The following is a 27,068-nucleotide window of genomic DNA, read 5'->3' as shown; positions in this document are numbered from 1 at the left end:
TTTTTGCTATAAAACTTTTTTTCTGATATCTACAATAATAAGTATGTATAAGAAAAGTAATTAAAAAACGCGTCCTAACCTGCTTCGCTATCACTCGAATCGCTGGAACTGCTGTCACTTGAACTGGACGATGATGAATCGCTAGAACTGGAACTGGATGAGAGGCGAGCCGTGGGCGGTGCGGCTTCCACTTTATTCGATGAGGATTCGTCTATAAATAATAGAAAGACAATTAATTAAATAAAATATAATAAATTAAATAAAATATAATAAATTAGATAAAAATATAATTAAATAAATATATACCATTTTACATGATCTCTCAGATGTCTATCTCAATTAAAGAGTCCAATTTTTATAAATTTTTTATAATTTTTATTATTATTATTATATTTTTTTTTTTATTATTATATTTTTTTTTATAAACTTCTTTAATAAATATAAATTACACTAGATAAAAGAAACTATGTAGCTCATTAAATTTTAAATTTATTTCTTTTTATTTTTAATTTTTGATTCATTTTTTAATTTACTTTTTATAAACTTTTTTATTTTATTTGAATTCAATTTATTTTATTTTTTATTTTTATTTAAATTTTTTATATTTATTTCATTTTTTATTTTATTTTATATAATTTATTTTATTTTTACTTGTTATTATAATTTTTTTTGTGTTTTATTATTATTTTTTTATGTATTTTACCATTTTAATTAAATTTTTTATTATTATTTCATTTTTTATTATTATTTCTGTTTTTAGTTTTACTTCATTTTTTATTTTTATTTTATTTTATGTATTTTCCCATTATTTTTTTTAAATTTTTTTTTTATTTTTTTTTTTATTTTTAATATCATGCTTAAAAAATATGTGAAACACGAACAACAGCTTACGCGTAGACTTACCTTTTTTGGCCGTCTTCTTGCTGGTACCCAATTGACCAGTGACATCCTGCAGCCGCTTCTCCAATTCCTGCTTCTTCTCCGCCATTTGCTCATCTTTAGATTTGCCAGATGGTTTTTTATCTGCGATTATAAAGAGAGAAAGAGAACAATATTATGAATGTTTGTAGCTTTAAATAGGAAATATATATGTTTCACATAAAAATTATTTCATGGTTGTGTTAGTTTACTGCGCTGAGACTATTTTATTATTATTTAATTGATATTATGTTGCTATTGTACATTTCTATAGACAAACAACTTTTTTTTACAATTCTTCTTCAAATAATTCTAAAATTTACGCAATACTGAAAAATGTAGTACAAAATTAGGGGAATATTTTTTTTTTTTAGTTAACAAAAATTCAAATTTGTACCGCGCAACATTTTGTTAGTTGCCAAATCGACGCAAAGGAAAAATATAGCTGGTATATACTGTGTAGGTGGCACTACTTTTTGGCATACAAAATTAAACTAAAACATGCGAAGTTTATTTTGAGACTAATTGGCAATACAAAAGACAGCGTCTTTAAAAATTTAAAAAAGGTTTTTAAAAATCCAATTTTTTTTTCATTTGAGAGTAATTAAAAAAATTTAATACATTTTTTTCACTTGAAAGCAATTAAAAAAATTTAATATTTTAAAAGAAAAACTAAAGAAAATATCCAACCAAAAATGCACATAATTACTACTCAAGCCTCGTTTTCACATAAATCATGCAGTCAATTCAATATCATGTTTTAATCCGAAAAATTATATACAATGTAAGTTCGAACGTCTAAATGCAAAAAATGTAAGCAAAAATTATTTTAATTACATCAACCTGCTGTAGATATAAAAGAATTGAAAATAAAAAGCAAAACAACCGATTTAGACAGAGAACATAAAACGGCATAACAAAGCGTAACTACATACAATTGCAACAAAACAAACAATAAGCGTTTATGGTGGCCACAAACTAAAAATAAAGCCAGGTTTTGATTAGTGCAAAGCTTTAGTAATTGTTATATAGATTATAAAACAATCGATTTTTATTTTGCTTTAGTTAAACTTTTGTTGTTGTTTAGTTCATCCAATTAACACAGTCACTACTATATAATATTGAATTATTCACTGGATTTTCATTTTATTTTTTTCGCTGCATTTTTCTTGCGTTGCGCAACACATGTATGTATGTCATTAACTTAAACACAGATGCTTTTGCATCCTTTTCACATTTGAAAATTGAACATTTTATAGTAGGAAAATTATATATGTTTTAGTCACACATACAAAAAAATTATTAATGTAGGTGAGAAATACAACACACGCAAAAAAAGTTTTATTCGGGCAATAATTATATATAATTATAATAAAAATTATATACAATCTTATTAGCAATATAAAAATTAAGCTGCTTCTTTGAAAATAATGCCAATTGTGCAGCTTTGACACATTCACTCAGCTGCCCGTCAATACTGGCTTAACCAGTGTGCCTTTTAACTTTTATCAAAAAATATATATTGAATTTTTGAATACAAAATAAAATAATAAATAAAATTTTTACATTTAAAATACTTTGCTCTAAACCTTTTTAAAAACTAAAATTCTATGAGATTTTTCAGTTTTTCACACTGAAGAAAATAATGTATGCTAAAAGAATGTATATAGATAATACATCCATATGCCTAAAATAATTTTTGTTTTTAATAAACATTTATTTAAAAAAAAAAAATTATCGAAAAAAGTTTCTGTTATCAAATTAAATCTTTTGTTAATACTGGCTAGTCGAAAAAGTCTTTTCGTATTTTGTATATCTCCAGTGCTGCCAATCACATAAAAAAATAAACAAAAATAAATAATTAAAACTCATAATAAATATAAATAAAAAAAATTAAGTTCCAATTAAAACCAAAAAATTGTAATTAACTAACAGTTGTCACTTATCACAAAACATTTTCCACGATTGTTCCAAATTTACGAAAACCTAATGAAAGTTCAAAATCTCCTAAAACTACAAGATGGCATGCTTAGTGTTACAAACAAAAATAAATATAAAAAAAAATATAATTAAAAAAACTAAAAGTATAATCATTTTAGTTTTTTAAAATAAAAATATAATAAACTAAAAAAATTAGATTTTTATATTTGTATTAATTTTTAAATTTATTATATATATAAAATATGTATAACTAAAAATTTTAGTTTTTTTAATTTATTATATTTTTATTTAAAAACTAAAATTTGTACATTTTTAGTTTTTTTAATTTATTATATTTTATTGTTTTTATTTTTCTTTAATATTCAAGATTTTTTTAATTTTTTTTACATAATTTAAAAAAAAAACCTAAACGAAATATTAAATATAAATCGTGAAAACATATAAAAATTTAAATTTAATAAAATAAAAAAGCATTTAAAAACAATATAATTTACAAAAATCGTATGAAAGCTTAAAATCCGTAAAACTACAATGCTTCGCTTTTAGAACAAAAACAATAAATTAAATAAAAAATCACAAAACATTTGGAACATCAATAAAACAAAAAAAAAATAAGACAAAATAAATAAAATAAAAAAATTAACAAAAACAATAAAAAAATTTTAAAGAATAAACAACAAAAATTAAGAAATATACAAAAACAAATAGCGCTGGTAACATAAAATAAAGTTACCATCTTTTTAATAATAAAATAAAATACATAAAAATAAATGAAGCAAATAAAAAATATTAATTAAAAAAAAAATAAATAATAAAAAACATAATAAAAGAATAATAATAATATAAAAATAAGAATAAAACACAAAATAATAATAATAAAAAAAAAATAAGACAATAATAAATAAAATAAAAAAATTAATAAAAACAATAAAAATAAGAATAAAACACAAAAATAATAAAAAACATTAATAACAAAAATAAATATTTAATAACACATTTACATTAAAAAAGAATCTATTTTCTGCGGTAAAAATTTCGAAACAAATAAAACACAATTGCAACATGTTATAACATAAAAAAAATTAACTTATTTTTTCATACATATGTATGTATGTATTTGTAAAAAGCATATATAACATAATCACATAATCACAAAAAAACAAAATTTGTAAGAAAAAAAATATTATAAATATGTATAATGTTTGGAGCTTATGGCGAGCAGCATAAGTGAATGTATGCAAAACAAAGCTGTCGAACTAAATTATAAACGCGGAAAAATCTAGCAACAAAATTAACAACATTAAATATTGAACACATTCGAACCGGTGAAAGTTGAGCGAATGTAATTTCAATGTTATTCGCCTTGAAAGTAAGGACGCAAACAAGCATATTGTGCAACTAACGATTGTATCTGTGTGTATGTGTGTGTGTGTGTGAGCGCATTTGTGCATTTGTGAATGAGTGTGAAATGAAATGTATATGCGTATATGTTCATGTGCGTGTATATATGAGCGCTATGATTTCTCTGTTGCAATACAAACTTATAAAACAACAAAAACAAATTTGTAACGGTTAAAACAGCGAAAAGGCAATAGCTATGTATAACGAATAATATTTATGAATCATTAAATAAATTCTTTGGCTTTTTATTTCATATGGCTTAAAGCAAAAGCTAATTCAAAATCATTTAACAATTGTTTCAGCTATTGAAGATTGCTTAGGATTTGTTGCTCTTGACAAAAATTAGCTTAGTTTATTTTTATTAGCACATTATTTATAAAATAAATTTGTTTTGTCCCTCTCTCTCTCTTTTTTCGCTTTTTCCAATTATATGGCATTATTATTTGTTGGTTTTGAATTTCTCTAGTAGTGCGTGTCATTGGGATAAACTTACAGTAGGGCTTACGAGTTTTTTTGCGTAGGCAGGATGCCACATAGCTTTCCAGTTCGCGCAGCGTTGACGGCTTCAATGTTTCGAAATCGATTTCGATCTCATCCGGATTGGAGTCGCGCAAAGAAGGCTCGCGATTTTGAATTATATGCACAACACGACCAAGCTTGTCACCTAAAAACACGAGATATAGAAAAGAAAATATTTAAAAAAAATTGCACAAAGCTGAGATATGCATTTCCTCATTTACCCGGCAGTTTATTAATATCCAACGATAACTGTCGTTTTTCATCGTACGACATCGGCTTGGCCGTGTCCTCTTCCTCTGAATCGAAATTCATCACCTGACTGGGCTTCTTTTTGTTGGTGCCGCGCGCAGCTGCACCGCCAGCACCAGCTGTCGCACCAGCGCCACCACCTGCGCCTGCTGCCGCTGCGCCGCCCTTCGCACGCTTATTGGCGCTCGCAGCGCCGCCAGCGCCAGGTGTGCCGCCACTGGCCGCGCCCGCTTTGGGACCGCGTTGACCCTTCACCTTATTGCCCTTGCCACCGGGCGTTACACCGACTGCTGCTGTGCCCGCTAAGCCTGCAGCTAACGGCGTACCCTTGACGCCCACCGGTCCAGCACCTAACTGACCCATCGCCATTGCGGCGGCTAAATCGCCACCATGCAAATTCGTGCCCGCCACTAGCGCCGCATTAACACCCACACCGGCGCCTACAACACCAACGCCACCGGTTTGTGCATGCGCGCCACCAACACCAGCCATCGTTGCACCAACCCCCACACCAGTGCCACCCTTCTTCTTTTCTTTCAACTTTTTCTTCGCTTTCTTCTTATTTGAGGCTTCCTCCATCAATTTGCGCATCTCCTCTTGCAGATCGAGTAGCTTGGCCTCCAGCAATTTCAGTTTCGCATTGCGCTCCTCATCCGAATTCGATTCGTTTTCCGTGTCTGAGGATTCGTCCGACGATGAATCGCTGCCATCACCAACACCACCAACGCCGCCTCCAACACCGCCACGTTTCGTTGTTGCGGAGAATGCATGGTGGGCAGCAGCTACGACCGCCGCAACAGCGTTGGCTACCGACTCGTCGGGTATATTAGCGTAGCGCATTTCGAAAACGTCCTGCAGCTTGCGACCCATGGCAACGACATCATGATCTGGCGGGTTATACTTATAGCAATTGGTGAATATTAATCGCACATCGGCGGCGAACTCGGGTGCGCTTTTATATTCGCGATTGTCCATTTTCTGCTTCACTGTGCCTAAATCCATCGGCTTCTTGATAATGTCGTGATAATCATGCAAACCGAGCAACTCGGCGTCGACGGGTTTGTAGAAGGGCCAAGCGTAGCCAGAGTGTTTTTTCGAAAACAGCTCTTTGAGGATTTCATTGCATGATTTAAGTGCGTCCGACAGCTTTTCTTTATTCTTGACTACGCCGGGAACGCCGCCAACACCGCCGGCTACGCCCATGCCGCCAGGCGCCATGCCAGCGACGGCCATCGGCGACAAGGGATAAGCGGATCCTTGGAATGTGAGATCCTGTACCAATAGGGAAGTAAAGAAAAAGAGAAATAGTAGAAGTGTAAACTGATTTGTTGCATAATATATTTTACATTTTCCTATTGAACATCGTAAGGCATATACAAACTAAAATGTAAATAAAAGGAGGCGCAGCGCAATAGCATGATGAGTATTTTTTCTTTCGCATAACCAATGAGCATACGCGATTGATGGCCTTACCAATAAGAAAAAAGAGTAAATAGAAGGTGTGGCGAAGAAAGACAGGAAGAGGTTAGTTTAGAGTCGAAATAAAAATTTAAAATAAGGCTAAAATATATTTAAGCAAAAAAGTACAAAATTTAGTGTCAACAGACTTTTTAATGCTATATGAAAATTAAAAAAAATATGAAAATCAGTTTTAAAGAAAAAAATGTATACCCTGCACGCTAGTTGCGATTTTTAAACTTCAAATGTAATATTTTCACGAAAAAGCAAGAAAAATACAAAGGACCATCTGCAACTCTGATTTCACTCTCAGCCAGCGAGCGCTCGCCTACCTTTTTATTCATTACCTGTCGACTGGATTCGCGTCTAGTTGCGATTTTGGCGCTCTTGGAATCGATTTGCGCATAAGGTGCCATTTCAAATGCATTCGCAGTCGGCGTCGTTGTATCGGCCTTTCGTTTAACACCCTTCTTCATTTTCGCCGGCTGTTGTGGCGGTATTACTGCATCGGCTGTGCTATTAACACTGCTGTGATACGCGGATAGTACGGCAGCGCCAACGGCAGGTGTTGAGTTCGGTGCACCACCAATACCACCGCCCGCCGTATTCACACTGCCGCCGCTGGCGTCGAGTAACGATGAATTTACTGCACCGGTCGCATTTACAGACGCCGCTAACGCGGCATTAGCACCCACCAAGGAACCACCAGCTACACTACCGGCTGGTAATATACCACCTGTAGGTAGTACTGTTGCGCCGGCCGTTATTAACGCTGCACCCGCACCACCAACAATGGCGGTAGTTGTTGTATTTGTGCTGCCGGGAACTGTTTGCGGTGGCATTGTCCCAATGGGTGGAATGGCGGGTGTAGTTGTTGCCGTTGCGCCACCGCCAGTCGACGACACTGTGCTGCTCAGCGATGAGTGTGGACGTGCGGGTGCTCGAGGTGTACCACCTGTAGCGGCGGTGGCAGCGGCTTTAGTCGCTGCTGAACCGGTGGCAGGTGTATGTAGCAACGCAGAGCTGGGTGTGGCTGGTTTACCGGCTGGACGTGGTTTCTTCTTGCCACCTTTCGGTGTCACAGGCTCCAATTCGATTTCTTCCTTAGGCATGGCTTCGATTTTCTGCAGGAAGACCTTTTCTAATGTTTGGCCCATAACAACAACATCTTCACCAGGTTTATTGTAGACATAACAATTGGTGAACATTGTATTGAAGTCCTGTATGGCTTCTTTGGCCGACCAATAGTAGTTGTTTTCCAAACGTTTCTTTATCGTACCCATGTCCATTGGATGTGTGATAATCTTATGGTAATCGGGCAGGTTAAGTTTTTTTGCATCGACCGGTTGCTGGAATGGCCAAGAGAAATGATGTTTCCAAATTGCTTTCATCACGGTTTTAATGAGATACTGCAGTTGATTTGTGTTGCGACCGGGTCGATCAGGTGGTGGTACGGTTGGGGGTTGCACGATGCCGTTAACCGGCTCTACGTACGGTTCATCGCGTGGCGGCGGATCCTGCGGCATGTTTAAGCTTTTGTACAGCACACACCCACACGCACACTAGCAGAACGTGAAATTTTTTTGCTTTGTTAATACTCGCGTGTGGGCGTTAGGTGGTTTATTGACGTCTTCTACGCAATTCGTAAATAAATAACAGGAACAGCTTTTTTTTGCGTGATATTGCTGAGTGTGTACGAATTTTTTTGTTTTTTGTGTGAACACTATATAAAACGAGTTGTCTAATGTGGTACCGAAGTGAGACTTTATTTTTCTATATAGGGAAGATGCTACGGACTACTACGTTGTATACAGGCAATGACTTCTTGTTAATGATTGTGGCTGATTTTGGGCAGTCTGTACAGCCTACGCAGTTCTTCCCCTTTATGTCTACCGACTATCTAAATAAATTTTGCTTGTAGTATTTGCTTTCTTGCGTTTCCGTATAGTGAACGTACTCAAATCCTCTTTTGCAGTCTAGTATTGTGGTAATAGATTAGTTTAAAGGTAGCTCTCGATCTTTCCGTGCTTTGAAATAATATTCTGCGAATTGATTTTGCTACTAATGTTGATGTGATTTTTGTTGCTTCTGTTGTTATTGAACGCCGCATCTTATAGCAAGTTGAATAACTAATTTGGGAAAGAGAAGAGAAAATTAAGTTTAGAAACAAATGTCCTCATAAATTTATCACATAAACTTAAAATTTTACGATATGTACGCAAGACTCACCATACATTTAAAGCAACAGAAGTAGAATTCGGGATCAGCTTGTGAAACCGCACATTTTTCCGCTTTGTCCGTTTTTATGCTCACACGAAGTATTTTCACGTACTTAAAAAGTTGGAATTGTACCTTTTGCAATTTATCTAGTTAGAATCATACAGCCCAATTCAATTGTGGAGCATTAAAACTGTAATTAAAGAAATAAAAAATATTTATTTAAAATGTTTGCTGTTGCAACTAAAAACAGTAGTGATAAAAGTGTTTAAAGAGAATAAGAGGTGTTTTACGAAAATACCATCAAGTTTTCTTGCAAGAACTTCATTCTGATCGTTCAGCTAAATGCTATAGTAGTCCGATCTAAACAATTCCTTCGGGAATTGTATTGTTGCCTTGAAGAGTAATTCATGTCAAAATTGACAGAAGATACCTTGTCAAATACAAAGTCACGCTGTATACATTATATATACATATACATTTTTATATGAAAAATACATATTAATATAGTGCATAGCCATAATAAACCCATAAAGGAATTTTAATTTATTTAAAAATGTATTTTGTTAGCACATATCCTCCCCTGAGGATTTGTGACCTTATATACAATTAAACCATCACCTCATCAAAGCAAATAATATACATATATAGTAATTGCAAAAGGCAGACAATATTTATCGAATTCCATTTTATACTCGCAAACGCGCTAGACAGGCGACAGCAGCCATGCAAACGAAACACTTAGCAACAACAAGCAAAGCACAACTTTTCCTATTGCTACCAATAACGCAAACAAAATTTAATTTCGCGCTTTTTTTTTAAATAATTATTTATGTGAAATGCAACGAAAATAACCAATAGGCGTCAACCAATCAAACATTACGGCAAGTCAGACAGCAACAATCACACATCCAAGGGCGCATAAACACACGAATTAATTAACACTAAAGCTCATACATACATATGTATACTCGCATACATAATTACATAGATGTGATGTGCTCACACCAAATTTACACACTGCTCATACGTAACAAAACAAGTGAAACTACACAAAATAATTATAGGAAAACAAAGAAATTAATAAAAAAATATAGCGAAACGCGATGCATAACACAAAAACATTGGTAGTAATAGGAAACGCAAAATATAAGGCGACGTTGACAATTTTCAATAATGTCACGAATAGCCGGCTTTGAAATATGTTAAAAGCATACATATATTACTAACAAATAATTAATACTAAAGATTGTTTTTAACGTCTGCTAGTACCGCAATAGCTTGAAGTAAAGCATCGAACAAAAGGCGATGCAACGAAAATGTAGGAAAGCAAAGGAATGGTTTACTTGTAACCAACAAATAATATATTTTGGCGCAAACTTTTGACATATCTCGATTTAATATTGGCAGAAAGTCTTGCAATAATTTAATAAACAAAAAAGTAGCTTTTGGCAAATTGAAGCCTGATACGAATGTTTCAAATGCAATTCAAGTGCAAATAGCTGGAAAAAATAATTATATACATACTCAAATGCATTTTTTGTTGAATCAAATGTGTATCTTCGAATTTGAATTTTTTTTTATAAAAATGCATCCGCCAGATACTTTGCCGCTGCATATCATGTGTACTAACATTACCGCTACCACAGAGCAGGATGGCAATATTTGTCATTAAAAAACAAAAATACATACATCATCTTCTTTTAGCACTTGATTTTGCATATGACACATTTTACGCCATAAAACAATATAGAAAAACCGATAGACAGCGCGCACGAGCGCAATACGCACGTACCATATAAATATGCATACATACCAACAAATGTATACAAGCACGAATATTTGAGCAGAGAGTTCGGTGTGACAGAAAGCCGTTCATTCGAATATGGAAAAATTACGATGCTGCCAGATCAAATGTAGAGTCAGAATCAATTTTTACAATTTGCATAAACATTAATTGACACAGTATTTTCGAAAATAGGTGGATGCATACGAATAGTACAGACCTTTTACTTAAAATTTGACAATTAATCGTTTGTCATTATTGTCTTCTTTACAAAAAACAAAATAAATAAATAAAAGTAAAAATCAATTTATACCCGCACATATTTGAAAAGCATAAAGTTGAGTGGGACAAACAATTCGGCAACACCGCTACCTCTAGACGATGACAAACCGCAGCAGCAGTGACACCGAAATGGCCGCACGATTCATTTTTGTACAGTAGACAACGCTTCGGCCAAGTTCGGAACTGCCGTCACCTTATTGTTGTGGTTGCATTAGCTACCAATGACACTACTTTGTTTCATTCGTTTGGGTGGTTCATCTCGTATGTTCTCATACGTTTTCTTCGTCCACTTTTAGCCGTACTCGCTATACTCAACATACTACTGTTTGCTTTGCCTCTCGTTCGTTTTTATATGAACGAAATTAAACTCGTTTCGTTTCACGAGCATAGCGCCACCACTGCCACTCACAAAAATCAAGGTAACACTCCACTACCACCAACACACGTCGTTCAAGTTCGAACTCATCGTCGCGCACCAACGAGAGGAAGTGAAATTTTTCATTCAATTCATGCCCAAAAATCTCACACACTCGCTTCCCATGCAACTTTATGTGCAAAATTACCTAATAAAAAACATTGTTTTCAACAAGTTTTTACTAATAAATTGTGCAGCGTCATTTCCAGTACTGTTAATTCAAACAAATTTCTATGTAATTTTACTAAATTAACACAAAAACTTATTTGCAAAAAACCTACTTCGCTTCGTGTCTTTCCACACACACAATTTACACAGAAGCAAAATGAACGACGGACGTGATGGATGAAAAGTGAAAAAGTTACAACAAAAGTACGAAAGGTGTTTAAACGACATACGAGTAAATGAACTAGCCTATAAGCATGCCATAAACCCATTACAGTAGCTATCACGCTCACACCACAGGAATTAGCACATATTAGCGGAATGTGAATAGCAAACACACGGTTGCATCTATACAGAAAGAGATAAATAGTTTTTTAACAAGGCGAGAAATTCGAAATCGAAAGCATGAGACGCTTTTGGAACTATCGTCTGGAGCCGAAGTAACGAGCACACTAGCCGGATCGCCTTTGAAATCAATCAAAGAAATTCATACAATATAACAATTATGCATTCCAGCACGACAAACAAAGTTTCAAATCCAAAAGTGCTTAAATGACCAATTGGTATAATAAGGTTAGAGTTTTTCTATATGAAATTTAAGAGCATTTTTTAGCAAAATTGGCCAATAGCTACTCAAAATCTAAAAGCTAATGTGTATACACTTCATAAGTGCTTTCTATAAGAATTGGCGCGCGAAAGTGTAAGTTGCCGCTAAAACTGTTCCAAAAAAAATAAAAACTAATCGGTAGCAATAGAAATAAAAGCTTGGCTGCAATACATTACCTGCTTTCGCAATTTTAGGTCCTGAATTTTTGTGTGCTAAACGTAGTTATTTTCGTACACATAATACTTGTATGTATCAAGGTTTTTTTGTTATTATTATATTGTATCGGTTAATCCGATAATATTTGTTGAGTTAGTATCTATCTTTACACTCGGATATATTTTAATGAACTTTAACTATGCACAAGTTGGAACTTTTCTTCAACACACTTAATGTTGTTGGCAAATTAACGTTGCTGTGCACTTTGCTACATAATGAAACAAGGATATGAATGAAAACAAATAAATTGTGTATATACGCAGAGATATATTATACAACATCAACACTTCGGTCACTATATAAAATGGAGCCGCATTATTATTGCTTTAACACATTTTGACTGTTGCTACGTTTGCCATTGCCACTACAACGGTCATTCCTGCAACCCGTAGAACGCACCCACTTTTACACAACCGAAAAACAACAACGATAATAATAATAAAAAAAATATTAAGATTCACGAGGTATTAACACAAAACATATACACAGCGATACATAGTAAACGACACATTAGCCAGCCAGCAAATAGGGCTCATCACAGTGTCAGTGGCAGTGGTAGCAGTCGCCGCCGCACTACCGCCATTGACAACAACAACGTAAACCGAGTGAAATTTTCTTCAATCTTTTCTTCTTCTTTTCGGTACTCTTTCGTATTCGCGTAGTTTCTGCTTCTTCCCACTACGGCAAGAATTGGTGCTTCTGTTGATTGTTCAGCGGAGTCGCATTTTTTCAAACACAATTTTTTGCCACTAAATCTACCCGCACACACAGAATTTCAGAAGCCAATGCTTAAGCATATATTTAATTGCAATTTTTTCACAAATTACCTTTTATTTAAACAATTTTTACCATATATTTTTGCAATTTTCTGCACGTACGCGTTATGATCGAGACGCGCGTTTGCAAGCCGTCAAATATACAATTTTCGAACTAAAACGCGCATATAACGATTTCACTTGTCTAATTGTCATGACAATGCTGGACACTCAAGTGGGAAAGAGATAAATAACTATTATTGCTGACATTAACCTACGTGTGTGTACTAAAAACGAAAACGAAACAAAATGGCTGTCACAGCACAAGATTTGGAAATGAAATCAATTTCGTTGTGTAGGCATTACAGCTAAGAAAATTTGCCATTATTTAGTAAATGCACTTTTCAATATACATGTATGTATATATTTTTTTTTTTATCAAATTCTAATAACTTCGACAAGCTTGTTGCAAAAATATCATAACGTTCGAATTTGCGATAAACACGCAATGCACTTCATGACAACGAATTTATTTCATCACAGCGAGCAAAAACAATCCCAATTGCAGGGTGACTGTGAGTAATAGTTAAACGTTGGAGTAATTTAGAGTTTGTTTTTAGCAAGATTAGCACTTAAGTACTGCAATTAAATATTATTTAATTACAATTGGGTGGTAGGTAAACTGTTAAACAAAATTTGTTTGATAACATTAGATAATTAATATCTTAATATCTTTTTCATTTACAATCCCAAGTGGACTTTATTCAAATATAAAAAATTAATATTAGCCCCTTAATTTTCAAAAATACTATTATGAGAAAAATTTTAAAGACTTACTATAAGATGTATAAGCATCTAGGCATACATTTCTAAAGAATTTAATATTTAGAACTGTAAATAAAGTTTAGTGGTTTCTTCGTACCGCGGCAACCTTTTTCTGCTTTTTCAATTCTTATTTGACTGGAAGGCTATCATGATGAACTGTCAAGAAAGCAACTAGAATCTGTACAGCAATTTGCTACTAGGAATTTATCATAATCGCAAGTGGATACGTGCAAAACCTCAAAAACATTGTGTACACTCTTTTTACTTTGTAAAGAGTTTTATTTGCAACTTCCCTAGATAATTTTGCAATAAAATAATATTTGTCGTTATCAGCAAACTTTTACACAAATAAAGCGCCACCGATAGACAAGCCATAGCTGTAAAATGCCACGCGGAAAATACGTAAATCACAAAGGTAGAAGCCGACACTTCACATCACCCGAAGAGTTGGCCAGTGCCCGAGATGAGTCCAGCGAAGAGGAGACTGAGTCGGGGGATGAGAGTGATAACGCCGCAGCAGGTACTAGTAAAGCTGCACGCGCTAAACCAAAGCCACGAGCCAAGAAGACAAGTGGTGGTGGTGGGAGTAGCAGTGAAGAGGATTCCGATGAGGAATCGTCCGAAGAAGAAGACGATCGTGATGCACGCAAAGGTGTTGCTTCACTCATTGAAATCGAGAATCCAAATCGTGCTACAAAGAAAGCAGTACAAAAACTGACCAATTTGAAATTAGAAGAAACGACGCCTTCTAAGCCCGAGTTGACACGACGTGAGCGTGAACAAATCGAAAAGCAAAAGGCGCGTGCGCGCTATGAAAAATTACACGCAGCCGGCAAAACGACAGAAGCAAAAGCGGATCTCGCACGTTTGGCGTTGGTGCGTCAGCAACGCGCTGAAGCAGCAGCTAAACGTGAAGCTGAAAAGAAAGCTCTGGATGATAAGAAGTCACCAGGTAACAAGGCTTAGGGAAACTTTTGACTGCCTGGTCACCTACCTAGGAACGCGGCAATCCGTAACTGGTTTTAACTTTTTTTTATTAATAATTTTTTATTTGATTTGAATGCAGTAGCTGCTCATTTGTGTGACGAGCAGAATTCGTTTTATATTGCCGGAAAAAACTCAACCCATCCACTAATTAATATATTACAATCTTATTACATTTTACTAATGCAACAAATTCAATGAAATTAAATAGCAAAGGGTTATTAATTGCAAAACTCGGCGTTTTAGTAAAGATCTATATGAAATTCGTAACGGTAGAAACTGAAAAGCCACGACATGGTAACACGTTACAACTGCTTGTTAGAATTGTATGCATATTGAAATGACCAATACTAATGAATGAATAAAGCTATAAAAATGCTGTTTTGTAAATTTTTTATTTTACTTAATTACTAAGTAAAGTTACTTATAAAAATACAAAGTTATGCAACATCAAACAACACCCCAAACTTCTTCAAAGGCACTGCACAACTTGCTACAAGCAATTGCTGCTGATAATGGATAATTACTAATCGAAAATAAGCCCTCCGAATAGTCGGGATTGAGCACCCCATGTGCGAATGCACCCACAATCAATGCGATGGGTTCTTCAGCAAGTTCTTCTGTGTTTTCGCCTTTCTCTTGAATTCTAGGTACCAAATCTCTGCAATTGGCCACCAGTTTCCCCGAGAAAGACATTGCGTACTTTTTGCAACCTACAGGCAAATGGTCCGTTATTGGATTCTTTATAACCTTCATCAACATTGCGGAGGTGTCACTAGCGCGAACTGAGAACTTATGTAACAGTTGTACCATCAAGCCCGCAAAACGTTTAAAAGTACGTGGTATACGTGTTTGAGGATTAATTTCTATTAGCACATTTTTCTCAGTGCGTACATACACTTGCAATAAACCAGCGCGATTTAAAGGCGAATCGAAAAGCATTAACAAGCATTGATGTGTTATATCGGGTCGGCATTTACCGGGATCACGGTTGTTTTTGCGTAAAATATTCTGATGATCATCACAATTAAGTAGCTCGAACACCCTGCCGACCTAAAATCACAAGTATTTGTTAATGCCTTTTCTTGGTAAAATATAACGATTCCATACCTTTACTGTCTCCAATTGTGCACCTTCTAATATAATTATCAACCGTTTTTCCAGCCCTCGTATGTGTGTTGTCTCCAAATGTTTTTTCTTCAAATCAAATTCAGGATCATCCTGCTCAACCGGGCCTTGAAACTTGCGTTTTCTTTTAACCCCTTTGGTATTTTGACTATCAAATTTATTGCCACCCATCCTTTTACCGTTTAATTGGTTTTGTCGTTTAAAAATTATTAGCCAACACTTGTTTATAGTTTATTATTACAATTTATTTACAGTATAGTATCGCACGTGTGTTGTGAAAAAGTGCTTCCATATGTAAGCAGAAAAAAACGTAAACAAAATACGATGAGGAACCGAAGTGTCAAACAAAAATCAATGAATGAGTGTAGTACAGGGTGTGCTTTTTCTATAAAAAAATCAAGGTATTTATAAGATATTTTATGTTTCTTAAAAATAAATGACAGGCTGTAGATATTATTGAAACAGCTGATTGCAACTGTCAAACACGACTATTCCACTTGTCACTTGCATAAAATAAATAACATTTATTTAAACGCTTCTATCTGTGCTTCTACCAAATTAAAGGCATACAAACAATAGTGCAAATAGTTAAAAATGGGTGCAAGACGTGATGTTGCGACACTTCTTCAGCGTGTGCGGGCTTTCCTGCTGGGAGTGAGTTAAAATTTTGTGTCTCATGCACTTATCTACATCCGCAAACATTATATAATACTACCCATAATTTTCGCTTTTAGCGTGAGCATACTTTGGCACTGCGTTTCGAGGAAGGTTTAGCTGATCGCACCCAACCACCCCCAGACGTGCCTGGTGGTCCAGCACATTTAATAGCTGCTAATCTCTACTGCAAACGTGATCCCCGGCGAGAAGTGCAACCACCTATTGATCTTGTAAAGCAGCAGTTGCTGGCTGACAAGGGAAGCGATAAAACTGAAAAGTTACCAACACCTGGACCAGTTTATCACTGGGATTAAATTTTGTTAAAAACAAATTCGAGTTGAAATTTTCGTAAATTTTGTTTGGAAATATGCGTGGATATACATACATATAAAAATATTGACTTCATTAACTTTGTTTTGAAAGGACTGAATTTCGCTTACGAAAACTTATTTGCCAACCCGTTTTTGATATTAATACAACTCTCACAGTCGGTACAACGTCATCGCCTAATGGTAGCAGCTCAAATAGATGTATGATACGAACAATAAACGCTTTAATTTCAAGTATAGCAAAACGTTGTCCAATACAATTCGAGGCCCAGCACTAAATGGCATAAAAGCAAAGGGATTTCCATGTACTTCACGTTCTGGTAAAAACCGATGTGGCTGCGGAAAGTATTCGGCATCATTTTGCATTTCATAAATTGTCAAGACAACGCTAGAGCCTTTAGGTATGCAATTGCCATCTAAAATACAAATATGTAGTAATAATAGCACACAAGTTACCAAAAGCATTTACCAATGTAAAAATCTTCCATAATAGTGCGTCCTATATATGGCATAGAAGGATACATGCGTAATGCCTCCTTGATAACTTGCTCTGTATATTTCAATTGCATTAGTTGACGTTGTGTAAGTGCCTGCTGCGTATTTGTGCCTATCTTTTCAACAATTTCAGCATAAAGTTTAGATTGCACATCTGCATTTCGGGAAATACAATAGAGCGTAAATAATAGCGCACTTTTTATTGTATCATGACCCTCAAACATGAAGGTGTCCACTTCTTCGCGTATATCAGTGTCGGTTAGTGGTTTCCCATCGATTGTGGCAGATAGTAAGACATCTAGTAAAGCCTATCGACGCTTGATGCCGATATCTAAAGAGTCAAGGTAATAATAAAGTATCGAATGCACCGAAGCTATAATACACCTCACAAATAAAAAAATTGCTCACAAATAAATTTCGCGTGTATATAAACAGCTATTTACGAGTATTTACATAAGTACATATTTTATAGGGTCCCGTTCATTTATGTAGGTTCCGGTGGTATTTCAAGTGCTGCCAAATTGAAAAAATAGAAAACTTCGCGTTCTGCTCAGTTTGCCACTTTTTATTTTTAATTATTTGTTTTTTATAATCTCGCAACAAAGTTGCTAAGGAGAGTATTATAGTTTTGTTAGTTTTTCCTTTGTTTTTTGTTTTTTTTTTTTTACCCATTTGAAAATGTTTCTTCTCGCTAATAATTTGAAATTTCGTCTTGTCTAAATGCAACTCATTATATGCATAATGTGGCAGCACTGCTACAAATGTCATTTCCGTTGTAACTGTAACTTGGCGCAAAATAATTTTCACACATACCGCCATGTTCCTCCTGCTGGTTTTTAGCGACTTCAGTTTGCTGTTTTAATATTTCCTCACGTCGTGCTTTAATAATACGCTCCGTGAATCTATGCAAGGCTGCCGTCACAGCAAAATGTTGCTGAGCCAATCGTGATGCCAGGAGCTGAAAAACCCATTTAGGCCGGTAAGGTATTGTAACATAACGTTTGACTATGATGCGTTGCATGCTAAAAAGATTCGCTGCTAAATAGCAAACCGATAACTGTAATAAAACGCTTACTTTTTCAGTAACCTCACATATTCACAATTTACATCGGTTTGCACATTGATACGCACACCCATCGCACTTTCACAGATCACATCTAAGGTCGCTAATGCCACCGCGTCCTCTATATCCAATACTTGTTCGCCATCTGCAAACTTTGCCAAGTTGCGTGTTAGAATTTGTGCTTGCTGATCGAATATGCTAACGAAATCTTCGAGTATGCTAAAATGAAATGTTGGCGTAATAAAGCGCCGTCGACTGAACCACTTGGCACCATAACTAATGAGTAATCCGTCACCTAACCAATCAGTGAGTAAACTATACATACGATTCTTGCGTATTTCAGTGGAGTGGCTCAATATCGCTTGTATATAGCGCAGTTTGCTTATAAACATGGCGTGCACGTGCAACAACCATTACGTATATAACGACTAGACAGAAGCAGTTCTAAATACAAAACACAACTAAAGCAAATAGCAAAACAACCACAACACCACAACAACTCAACAAACAACTAACCATCAGGTTGTAACTGCTTGCCAATCCAAATACATCCCGTTTCCAGCAATAATCAGCAAACAAACACAGCGCTACAAGGAATAATAGTGTTAACAACAACATTGCACAAAGAGCGTTGAGTGAGTAATAAATTGCATTTCACTACGTTCCTGTTAAAAAGTAGTTGAGCTAATTGCTAATTTGCGATTTAAAATAATTTCCGCTTTGTAACTTTTTGTAAAGTGAAATAGTTTGTTATGTTTTTAAGTAGTCATAACCTTTGATACCTTGATTCGATGTTTGCCGTTTGCTATACTTACAGTAAATGCCATCAGCTGCAGAATAATGCAAAAAACAATTGAAATGTTATATACAGGGTTGATCAGGAAATTAATAGGACTGATTTTCTTCCGGCGCGAATGTACTTCGGAGCGTGCGCGCACCGACTCACATCGTCTTTCTTATGAACAGCTACCTAACCAATGTAACGATTGGTGCAATAATTTTTTTTAAATCGACTCAGTCCTATTACTTTCCGGACAAACCCTACATGTATATATGTGTATGTCTACCAAGTGACATATACATATGTATGTATAGAATCAGCAAGTTCAAGGCCATCACTGCATCTCATAATCTGTTATATTCACTTGTGTATTTCTAAAACTCTATTTTTTACTTCATAATCGAAAGTACAGGTATTTGAGAATATTCTTAAAAAATTTAAAATTGATTCGGAAAATAGTTTCGGAGATAGAGATACGTTAGTACAATTTTTGAACTCAGTGTAATCAGCTCACATAAGATTAAACATGTTTTACTCGAAACACTATTTTCAAAATGGGTGAGAAAACTTTCTTTTTCAAAGACCTGTCGAATTCTTTAATTTTGACTTCGAGAAGAATCATCGCTTTTCTAAAAAAATTGACCTATACCGATTATTGTAACCTCAGCACCATAGTTTAACTATTTTTCCTACCATGAACTCTACATTGTAACTCCAATGTTAAAGTTTTCATTGTTGTTGTTGTAATAACACCGAAATAATTTGGAGACATGTTGCCGAGTTGACAGCTTTTGGCCTGATTAAAATCCGAATCCATTCCGTTTACGTAGGCCCGACTGCCGCGTGAACAGACTGCGCTCGACGTCCTCTAATTTTTTACGTAAATTATTATCTAAACAAACCAAACGGTCGCTGACGGTAATGTCTATTCATTAGGAAATACCACTTTTCTAAACGAGGCTGCAATTCGAACTGCTGTCTTAGTGGAAATCACTTCTACCTGAAAGACACCGCAGTGATCCGTTAGCCTAAAACTACGTTTTTTGGCGAGTTCCTCCTTCCTGTTTTCTAAAGGCCATCACTTTTCAATTAATATCAGACTATAAAACAATCTACAACCCATGAAATTCTAAGTTTTATATAAATGGTCCTTATAAAGTCTTAAACCGGTTCGAAAGTACTCTAAATATCACAATTGTATTGCTACTTTTTCACGCATCACATTGTTTAAAACTTGTACAGTATTTGCCCTTAAACATAAGCACGTGTTTTGAGTCCGACGTTAACCCCACTTTTCGAGCGTAACACAATTTTGATTGATGGCTGTATCGGTACACCGATAGGCAAGAGTTCGTAGTGACGTAGCACTTGCACGACGACAGTACGCATCTCAAAAATGGCAAACCTCTGTCCGATGCAATTGCGTGGGCCCGCGCTAAAGGGTATATTACTGAAGACATTGGCGCGTTCATTGTTTTCCAAATGACGTTCAGGCCAAAAACGTTCCGGCTCCGTGTAAACATCGGGGTCACGTAAGATCTGCCAGAGTAATATGAGCACATTGGTGCGCGGTGGCAGCGTAACGTCAGCTGGAAAATGTTGGCATTAAACTCGCTTAAACTATTATGAATAACACCACTTGAAATACTCACGCAAGACCAGCTCCTCCTTTAACCAACGTCCAATTACCGGTATGGGTGGGTAAAGGCGCAATGTTTCCTTAATTACACAATTCAAATATGTTAGATGCTGCACATCCGTATACTTGATCGGTCGGCTCGTATCAGTGCCGAAGTGGTTGCGTACCTCTTCAAAGAGTACACGTTGACAATTCGGGTGGCGTGACAGTAAATAGAGACAGAAAGAGATGGCTGATGTGGTGGTGTCGTGTCCCTCAAACATGAATGTATTAACCTCATCGCGTATTTGCGCATCGGTTAGCGGTTGCCCGTCGGTAGTGGTAGATTGGAGGAGTACATCCAGTAGTGCCATGCGTGGTTTTAAGCCGATATCTATGGATATTAGTACGTGGTTAAATAAGATGTGTTCGCCTATTTTTGACTATAAGTGAGTTTAAGGTGTCATTCTAAATATTAGTCAGTAGCGCTCTGGCTACCGTTCTTCGTCGAAATTCCATATTACTTGCTCCAAAATTTTATTTGTGTTGCACTCACCCAACATTTCGGCGCTCATTGCACTTTCCGTGCTCGCATTGTATTTGTTTTGCAACGCTGTGCGGCGTTCTTCAATAATTTGCTCGGTAAAGCGATGCATGATTCTAATGCCCTCCATTTGCTTTTCATACTGTTGCGGCCGCAGCAGCTTAAATAAGCGCGGAAAGGCCAAGATCGGACGTATAAAGCGTGTGGCAACAATATTCGTGACGCTGCGCGGTTGAAATGAAAAAAAATCAATAAATTTTACATTTTTCTAAACATTCTACTAATACAGGGTTTGTTCGGAAAGTAATGGGGCTGATTTTCTTCCGCTGCGACTGTACTTCGGAGCGTGCGCGCACCGACTGGATTCGGTAGAGGACGTTCCTAGCTAACGAACGAGCAGCTCCGAGCACCTGAAGAGTCAGGACAAAAATTTTCGCTCGACGTATTTCTGTGAGTGGTGCAAGCCGAAAATGCAGCGTTCTTTAGAGCAGAGGTACGAGATTTTATCTGTGTGAAACTCGGTAAATCTGCGACAGAGACGTTTGATATGATCAAGCAGGTTTACTCCGATGTTGCTTTAGCAAGAAGCGGGTGAGGTCGCTGATGAAGACCGGAAGAATAAGCAAATTCAATGTAAAAACGATGCTCAGACGTGGCCTCCCGGACTTTCTTTGTTTCCTTGCCTTAAAAGGCCGTTGAAGGACAAGCATTTTGAGACGACAGAGGGGATCCAAGCAGCATGCACCTCGGCTCTCAAGGCCGTGACGGCTTCATTGCTTGGAAATCGCGCGAAAGTTTTTAAAGAATTGAACCGAATGGTTCAATAAATTTTTTTTAAATCGACTCAGCCCTATTACTTTCTAGACAAACCCTGTATGTTTAAATAAGTATTTATGCTCACTCATTCACGGCTTGTACAAAATCCGATTTGGCGTCCTGCTGCGCATGCACACATACGCCCATTGCGGTTTCTGATATTAAACAAAAGCATATAATTTTAATATGTCCAATGTTGTATGTATAAGCTCACCCGCTATCACATCCAACGTCATAAGTCCTATATGTGGATATATGTCCACAGCGGTTGCGCCATCCGCGAGCGTTGACAATTTCTGCACCAAGACACGACTTTGTTGCTCGAAAACATCCACAAACTGCTCGAGTATTTTGAAATGGAAGGTGGGCGTGATAATTTTGCGCATCATCTGCCATTTGCGATCGTAACTAAGCAGCAAACCTTCGCCCAACCAGCCGCGCAGCAGCCAATAAAGTTGATTCTTTTGTATATGCTTTTGGCTGCTAAGTAGCTCTTCGACATAACGCGGATCGGCGGTCACAACCATAAGATCGCGTAGCATTAGCGCGCAGAAACTTTTGCCGAAGCGCGTGACGAACTCTTGAAACTTCAAATGTAAATCTTTTGTGTTTTTGTGTTACATGAATTTCCATAGAAATTAGAAATACAATTAAAGCGGTGTTAAGCAAGTGTGGGCATTTATAAGACTAAGCTAATTGTACGCCATCTTTTTTTTAATTTTCGCAAGACGTCAACTTAGCAGTGCTACTTAGAATACGTGCTATAGTGACGTCAGCAAGGTCAAATAATTCCAAATTCAAAGTATACCAATTAGCATTACCGCGAACAGCGATACGGCGAAAATTTCTTTGGCGCGTTGGTGTCGTGTGTCTGCATCTGAGCGTGTATTTAAAATTTGATTTTTTACTCACTATCTGGCTGAAAGCGCGCCAACACGAGCATGCAACCCACGAACGGTATATTGGAGACGGGTGGTATGCGCTTGTAGAAGTCCTTATTACGCGTGCGCTCATATTGGTAGTGTAAGGCGAGGCAGAGAACTGTCGCTGCCAGCAGCATCAGCTCCCAAATCATCGTGCGGTTGCTTCGAAGACGCTTTGTTAGTTGTTTATTTAAATTTTATGCTTTAACTTCGACTGTCACTTTTCGTTGTGCTTCATGGACTGCAGTCTAATGTCTTTAAATACGCATTTTAAATATTGAATTATATCAATAAACTAAACTAAAATGCTAATCAGCGCTGCAATTAAAGTAGTTATATATAAACATTATCTTTATGGCACTGCAATGCTGCTTTTTTATACCCTAAACGGGGTAAGTTTGCACACATACACGCGAATAAGTCCCTCAGTTTTTGAGATATCTAACTGAAATTTTGCGTACGTCCTTTTCTCCCCTAACAGCTGGTCATTTGATTTGACCGCTGATATCGAACCACCACTGGGTGTAGCTTCATAGAAATTGACGCATCCAAATCAAGTCCTTGTATTTTTTATTTTAAAATATATCTTCACGAAATTTGGCACAGATTATTGCCTAAAACAACGCTTCAATCTCCCAACATATTATTCAGATCGAACTACTCTAGCATATATGTATGTACATAGCTGCCTTACAAACTGAACGATCAAAATCTTGTACTTGTATGGCAAACTTTTTATTTGCCAAGGTATCTTTATGAAATTCGGCACAGATTATTGCCCAAATCGACGTTTCAATATTCTAACATATTATTCAGATCGAACTACTATAGCATATATGTTGCTGTCAAATAAACTGACCAATCAAAATCAAGTTAAAAATAGTTTATGCCATAAGAAATGCATGCATGAAGGGTATTATAGCTTCGGTGCAGCCGAAGGTTTCGTTTTTTCTCTTATCTGTTATTCAAAAGCGACAGCACGCATTACACACATTTTATACGCTATTTCTATTTATTTGAGTATGTGTTTAATTAATTTATTGCTTGTACTTGAGTTAAATATATGTATAAAGTAAATTAAAAACTATAATCCACAGTTGACACAGCTGCTTATGCGGTACAATTTATGTACTTTAAAAATTATTTTATGGTGTCAGCTAATCACTCGTTCGTTTAAAGATGAATATGAATTGATAGCAATTTCAAGAAATATGTTTTTATTGCCGCTCACGGGACCTATTTTTAGCCACACTTAATCAATTAAATGTATAATTAAAATATTCTTCACAATTTCAAAGCTTTTAACAGTGATAACGGAAATCCACCAACGAATGCGTGCGCTCACTGCCATTTGACAGGAAGTACCGCTACTTCATTTCTGCGTGCCTCATTTTCTTATCTGCTATGCACTGTTCATGTAAAATGTATATGTACATTCGTGCTGTATTTCTGTTCTTAACATTAGCTTAGAATTACACTCATGAGTATTTTGTTGCAATATTAAAATCGTTAAAAAATCACTGCAATGACCTCATTTACATGCATATACTTGCGCATTACAACACATACATACATATACATAAGAAAAATATACTTTGTCACTCAATTATTCTTTATTTTTCTAATAATCATACATACACCAACGGTTGGGCATAAATAATGCTTCATTTTAGAAAAAAAGTTCGATTGACTTATAATAAATTTACACAAAATCATTTCCAATTATTTTATCAAAGAACGCTATTCGGCCACTACTCAAATGGCGTGTTTGAAGGAGTTGATACAAAGACCCCATTTGAGTAGTGGTGAAACGGCATCCTTTTATAGTATAAATAATTATAATTTTTATTTTTTTGAACGCTGCCAACGCCTCTCAAACAGCGTGCAGCACTTTTGCTAGCCCGCGGCTCACTGCCATCCAGCATTGTTTTCACCCAACTACGGCGATTTTTTTGCTTCAAAATTACACATGCACATATATTTGTGTATAAATGAAATACGAAATCTCATACGTACATATATACATACATACATACAAATATACATACGCATAATAATTATTATTTTTTATGTGAGGCGATGACGGTGGGTTTAGCCACGATGTGTTTTTAATACAATTAGAATCGTTTTTGTCACCTTATAACATGTTTTCAAAGTACATCGATTGAGGTCAATTATTAAAATTATATTATTATTAAAACTACATAAATTATTTTATTTAGAACATCACTACAATGCACTACTTTGTAAACAATGAGCACACTGGTTGATGAAACAGCTGATGTTGTGAAATTCGGTCATAAGGCAAATGTCATTAACGAATTTGAAATTACATTTCTTTCTTTTATTACACTAAATAATTGTGTGCTAAATTAATCTGCTAATTTAATCACATAATTCTAATTGACGTGGAAACACGTTTTTATAGAAATAACTAATTAACGAATTATTTTTAAACGTCCGTTGCCAGCGGCCTGTTATCGCGCATTGCAATATCAGAAAAAAAATCTGGGAGCATTCAACGTCTCTAAGAATATTGAATAGTTGTGGCTTATAGCTATAAAAACGTGCATGTAAATACAAATGTCTATGTACGTGACTTCATAATTATTTACATACACATATTATTTATTTAAAAATATTTTAGCATTTTTTGTATTTTTTTTAACTTATCATAAATGAGTTTGCTGTTTGCTTTCACACATTTTACCCTTGCTTAAGTGCTCTGCTGCTATGCGCGCCCTACAAACACATTATCTCGGTTATTAAGGTGAACGTGACAGTGTTTATGCTTTCTATTTTACACACACACACATGCATTCGCAGTTAATGCCAACAACAAAACACACAATATTAACAAACTAATGTCGGCTGTGAATCACTACAATTGCAATTACGCCAATTACATGATAGCTGCCAGTCAGAACTTCTATAATTCAATCACTTTACAAGTATTTACGTTTAGCGCGCAAGCACAAACTGGTTATCTCGTACAATAATATTATGGACGTGAAATTGAATCTTGCGATTTATATCTACAAATGTAAACGTTTAGTTTTTTATACGCACTTTTGTTGTTTTAATAATTTTCCACAAGCGAGATATGCGGCAGTCGGACAAAGAGCAACATCACAACTAAAATGCTATAAAGATTTGCTTTTCCACTGCATTTAGTGCGAGAGTGTGAAAACTATTTGAGTGCTTACATTAGAGAGTTGACGTTTATCGCATGACATCACAGAAAGCCGAAGTGCTTTGAATTGGGAAAAGTAAACGAACACAGTGCTGCTCAAACTGTTGATGCGTAAATATTTGTAGTGCTGTTGCGAGAGGAAGTGATATTTGAAATACAGATTTGATTGCTTTTAACGAAGTTTTAGTCGCAAAACATAATTTCAATAAAAAAAAGCTGTTTAGAAAAGGAAACAATAAGCAGTGACATAAATATTAGGTCTAGTAAAAAGAAATTCATTATTTTACCAATATATTGCTTTAGTAAATTGTACAGGGTTTGTCCGGAAAGCAATAGCACTGATTTTGATCGTCTGAGAAAAGCAATCACATAGAAGTGGTAGCTTCGGTCGATACGAGAGGAATTTTGTTTCCCCAAGACGACGCCAGGCCAGACACATCGGTAAAAACTAGCCAAAACTCAGGGTCTTGGTTGTGATGTTCTTATGCATCCAGCTTATAGTTTGTACCTGGTATCAAGTGATTACTGCCTCTTCCTGTCTTTGGCAATTAATTTTGCTGGTGAAGAATATTATTTTACCTAAATCGGATAATTCTAATTAAATCATTCAATTCAATGCAAAAATAATGAATTTATTTTAATTCTTCTTCTTCTTTACTGGCGTAAACAACGCTTACGCTATTATAGCCGAGTTAACAGCAGACATGGAGTCATGTGTAGAAGTTCACGCAAGTGAGGAAAGTTCTCTGGTTGCCATTCACTTGGGAGTGGCCAGGAACGATT

General features: G+C 35.6%; 5 protein-coding genes and 1 pseudogene across 19 annotated transcripts in view; 2 read left to right on the top strand and 4 right to left on the bottom strand.

Annotated features, from left to right (window-relative positions):
- LOC120775159 (homeotic protein female sterile) overlaps positions 1-13,457 on the bottom strand; it is a 28,445-nt gene extending 14,988 nt beyond the window's left edge. The window contains exons 1-8 of one of the 9 annotated variants that reach the window (XM_040105197.1): positions 13,002-13,457; positions 12,135-12,382; positions 8,716-8,896; positions 6,819-8,615; positions 5,001-6,300; positions 4,754-4,924; positions 904-1,023; positions 80-211 (exon numbers count right to left, since the gene is read on the bottom strand). In XM_040105197.1, coding sequence (XP_039961131.1) covers positions 80-211; positions 904-1,023; positions 4,754-4,924; positions 5,001-6,300; positions 6,819-8,012 — 2,917 coding nt within the window. In that variant the 5' untranslated portion in view covers positions 8,013-8,615; positions 8,716-8,896; positions 12,135-12,382; positions 13,002-13,457. The other 8 variants (XM_040105204.1, XM_040105198.1, XM_040105205.1 and 5 more) reach the window with 8 other exon arrangements.
- A 439-nt stretch (positions 13,458-13,896) lies between these two features.
- Positions 13,897-15,128, top strand: LOC120775920 (28 kDa heat- and acid-stable phosphoprotein). Its single transcript, XM_040106322.1, has one exon. It carries the CDS (start codon positions 14,139-14,141, stop codon positions 14,718-14,720), a length of 582 nt encoding a protein of 193 aa, XP_039962256.1. The 5' UTR covers positions 13,897-14,138; the 3' UTR covers positions 14,721-15,128.
- LOC120775919 (ribosomal RNA small subunit methyltransferase NEP1) lies at positions 15,115-16,234 on the bottom strand. The gene is made up of 2 exons (XM_040106321.1): positions 15,849-16,234; positions 15,115-15,791 (listed from the first exon to the last, which is right to left on the bottom strand). Exons 1-2 carry the CDS (start codon positions 16,035-16,037, stop codon positions 15,189-15,191), a joined length of 792 nt encoding a protein of 263 aa, XP_039962255.1. The 5' UTR covers positions 16,038-16,234; the 3' UTR covers positions 15,115-15,188.
- Positions 16,235-16,362: 128 nt separating this feature from the next.
- LOC120775921 (NADH dehydrogenase [ubiquinone] 1 alpha subcomplex subunit 7) lies at positions 16,363-16,866 on the top strand. Its single transcript, XM_040106323.1, has 2 exons — positions 16,363-16,520; positions 16,601-16,866. The coding sequence occupies exons 1-2, from the start codon at positions 16,461-16,463 to the stop codon at positions 16,835-16,837; spliced, it is 297 nt and encodes a 98-aa protein (XP_039962257.1). The 5' UTR covers positions 16,363-16,460; the 3' UTR covers positions 16,838-16,866.
- LOC120775918 lies at positions 16,861-19,368 on the bottom strand (annotated as a pseudogene).
- A 993-nt stretch (positions 19,369-20,361) lies between these two features.
- LOC120775917 (cytochrome P450 4ae1) lies at positions 20,362-26,254 on the bottom strand. 7 transcript variants are annotated; one of them, XM_040106319.1, is made up of 7 exons: positions 26,162-26,254; positions 23,082-23,347; positions 22,384-22,770; positions 22,255-22,324; positions 21,366-21,577; positions 20,844-21,203; positions 20,362-20,780 (listed from the first exon to the last, which is right to left on the bottom strand). In XM_040106319.1, exons 2-7 carry the CDS (start codon positions 23,242-23,244, stop codon positions 20,443-20,445), a joined length of 1,530 nt encoding a protein of 509 aa, XP_039962253.1. In that variant the 5' UTR covers positions 23,245-23,347; positions 26,162-26,254; the 3' UTR covers positions 20,362-20,442. The 7 variants fall into 7 exon arrangements, with proteins under 7 accessions (XP_039962253.1, XP_039962248.1, XP_039962251.1 ...); XM_040106314.1 differs by having other exon boundaries at positions 23,082-23,410; positions 26,162-26,242; XM_040106317.1 differs by having other exon boundaries at positions 25,999-26,229.
- Between the last annotated feature and the right edge of the window lie 814 nt (positions 26,255-27,068).

Source organism: Bactrocera tryoni, chromosome 4 (assembly GCF_016617805.1).
Source record: "Bactrocera tryoni isolate S06 chromosome 4, CSIRO_BtryS06_freeze2, whole genome shotgun sequence".
In the NCBI taxonomy this organism is placed as follows: domain Eukaryota; kingdom Metazoa; phylum Arthropoda; class Insecta; order Diptera; family Tephritidae; genus Bactrocera; species Bactrocera tryoni.
Note: the sequence above shows the minus strand (reverse complement) of the source record. Positions and strands in the feature narration are given on the sequence as shown.

Coding starts and splice junctions, on each gene's coding strand:
- LOC120775920 (XM_040106322.1), top strand. CDS start 14,139: ATGCCACGCGGAAAATACGTAAATCACAAAGGTAGAAGCCGACACTTC.
- LOC120775919 (XM_040106321.1), bottom strand. CDS start 16,037: ATGGGTGGCAATAAATTTGATAGTCAAAATACCAAAGGGGTTAAAAGA. Junction 15,792..15,848: donor CACAATTGGAGACAGTAAAG/GTATGGAATCGT, acceptor TTGTGATTTTAG/GTCGGCAGGGTGTTCGAGCT.
- LOC120775921 (XM_040106323.1), top strand. CDS start 16,461: ATGGGTGCAAGACGTGATGTTGCGACACTTCTTCAGCGTGTGCGGGCT. Junction 16,521..16,600: donor TGCGGGCTTTCCTGCTGGGA/GTGAGTTAAAAT, acceptor TTTCGCTTTTAG/CGTGAGCATACTTTGGCACT.
- LOC120775917 (XM_040106319.1), bottom strand. CDS start 23,244: ATGATTTGGGAGCTGATGCTGCTGGCAGCGACAGTTCTCTGCCTCGCC. Junction 22,771..23,081: donor GGCGCGCTTTCAGCCAGATA/GTGAGTAAAAAA, acceptor AAAACACAAAAG/ATTTACATTTGAAGTTTCAA. Junction 20,781..20,843: donor AAAGGAGGAGCTGGTCTTGC/GTGAGTATTTCA, acceptor AACATTTTCCAG/CTGACGTTACGCTGCCACCG.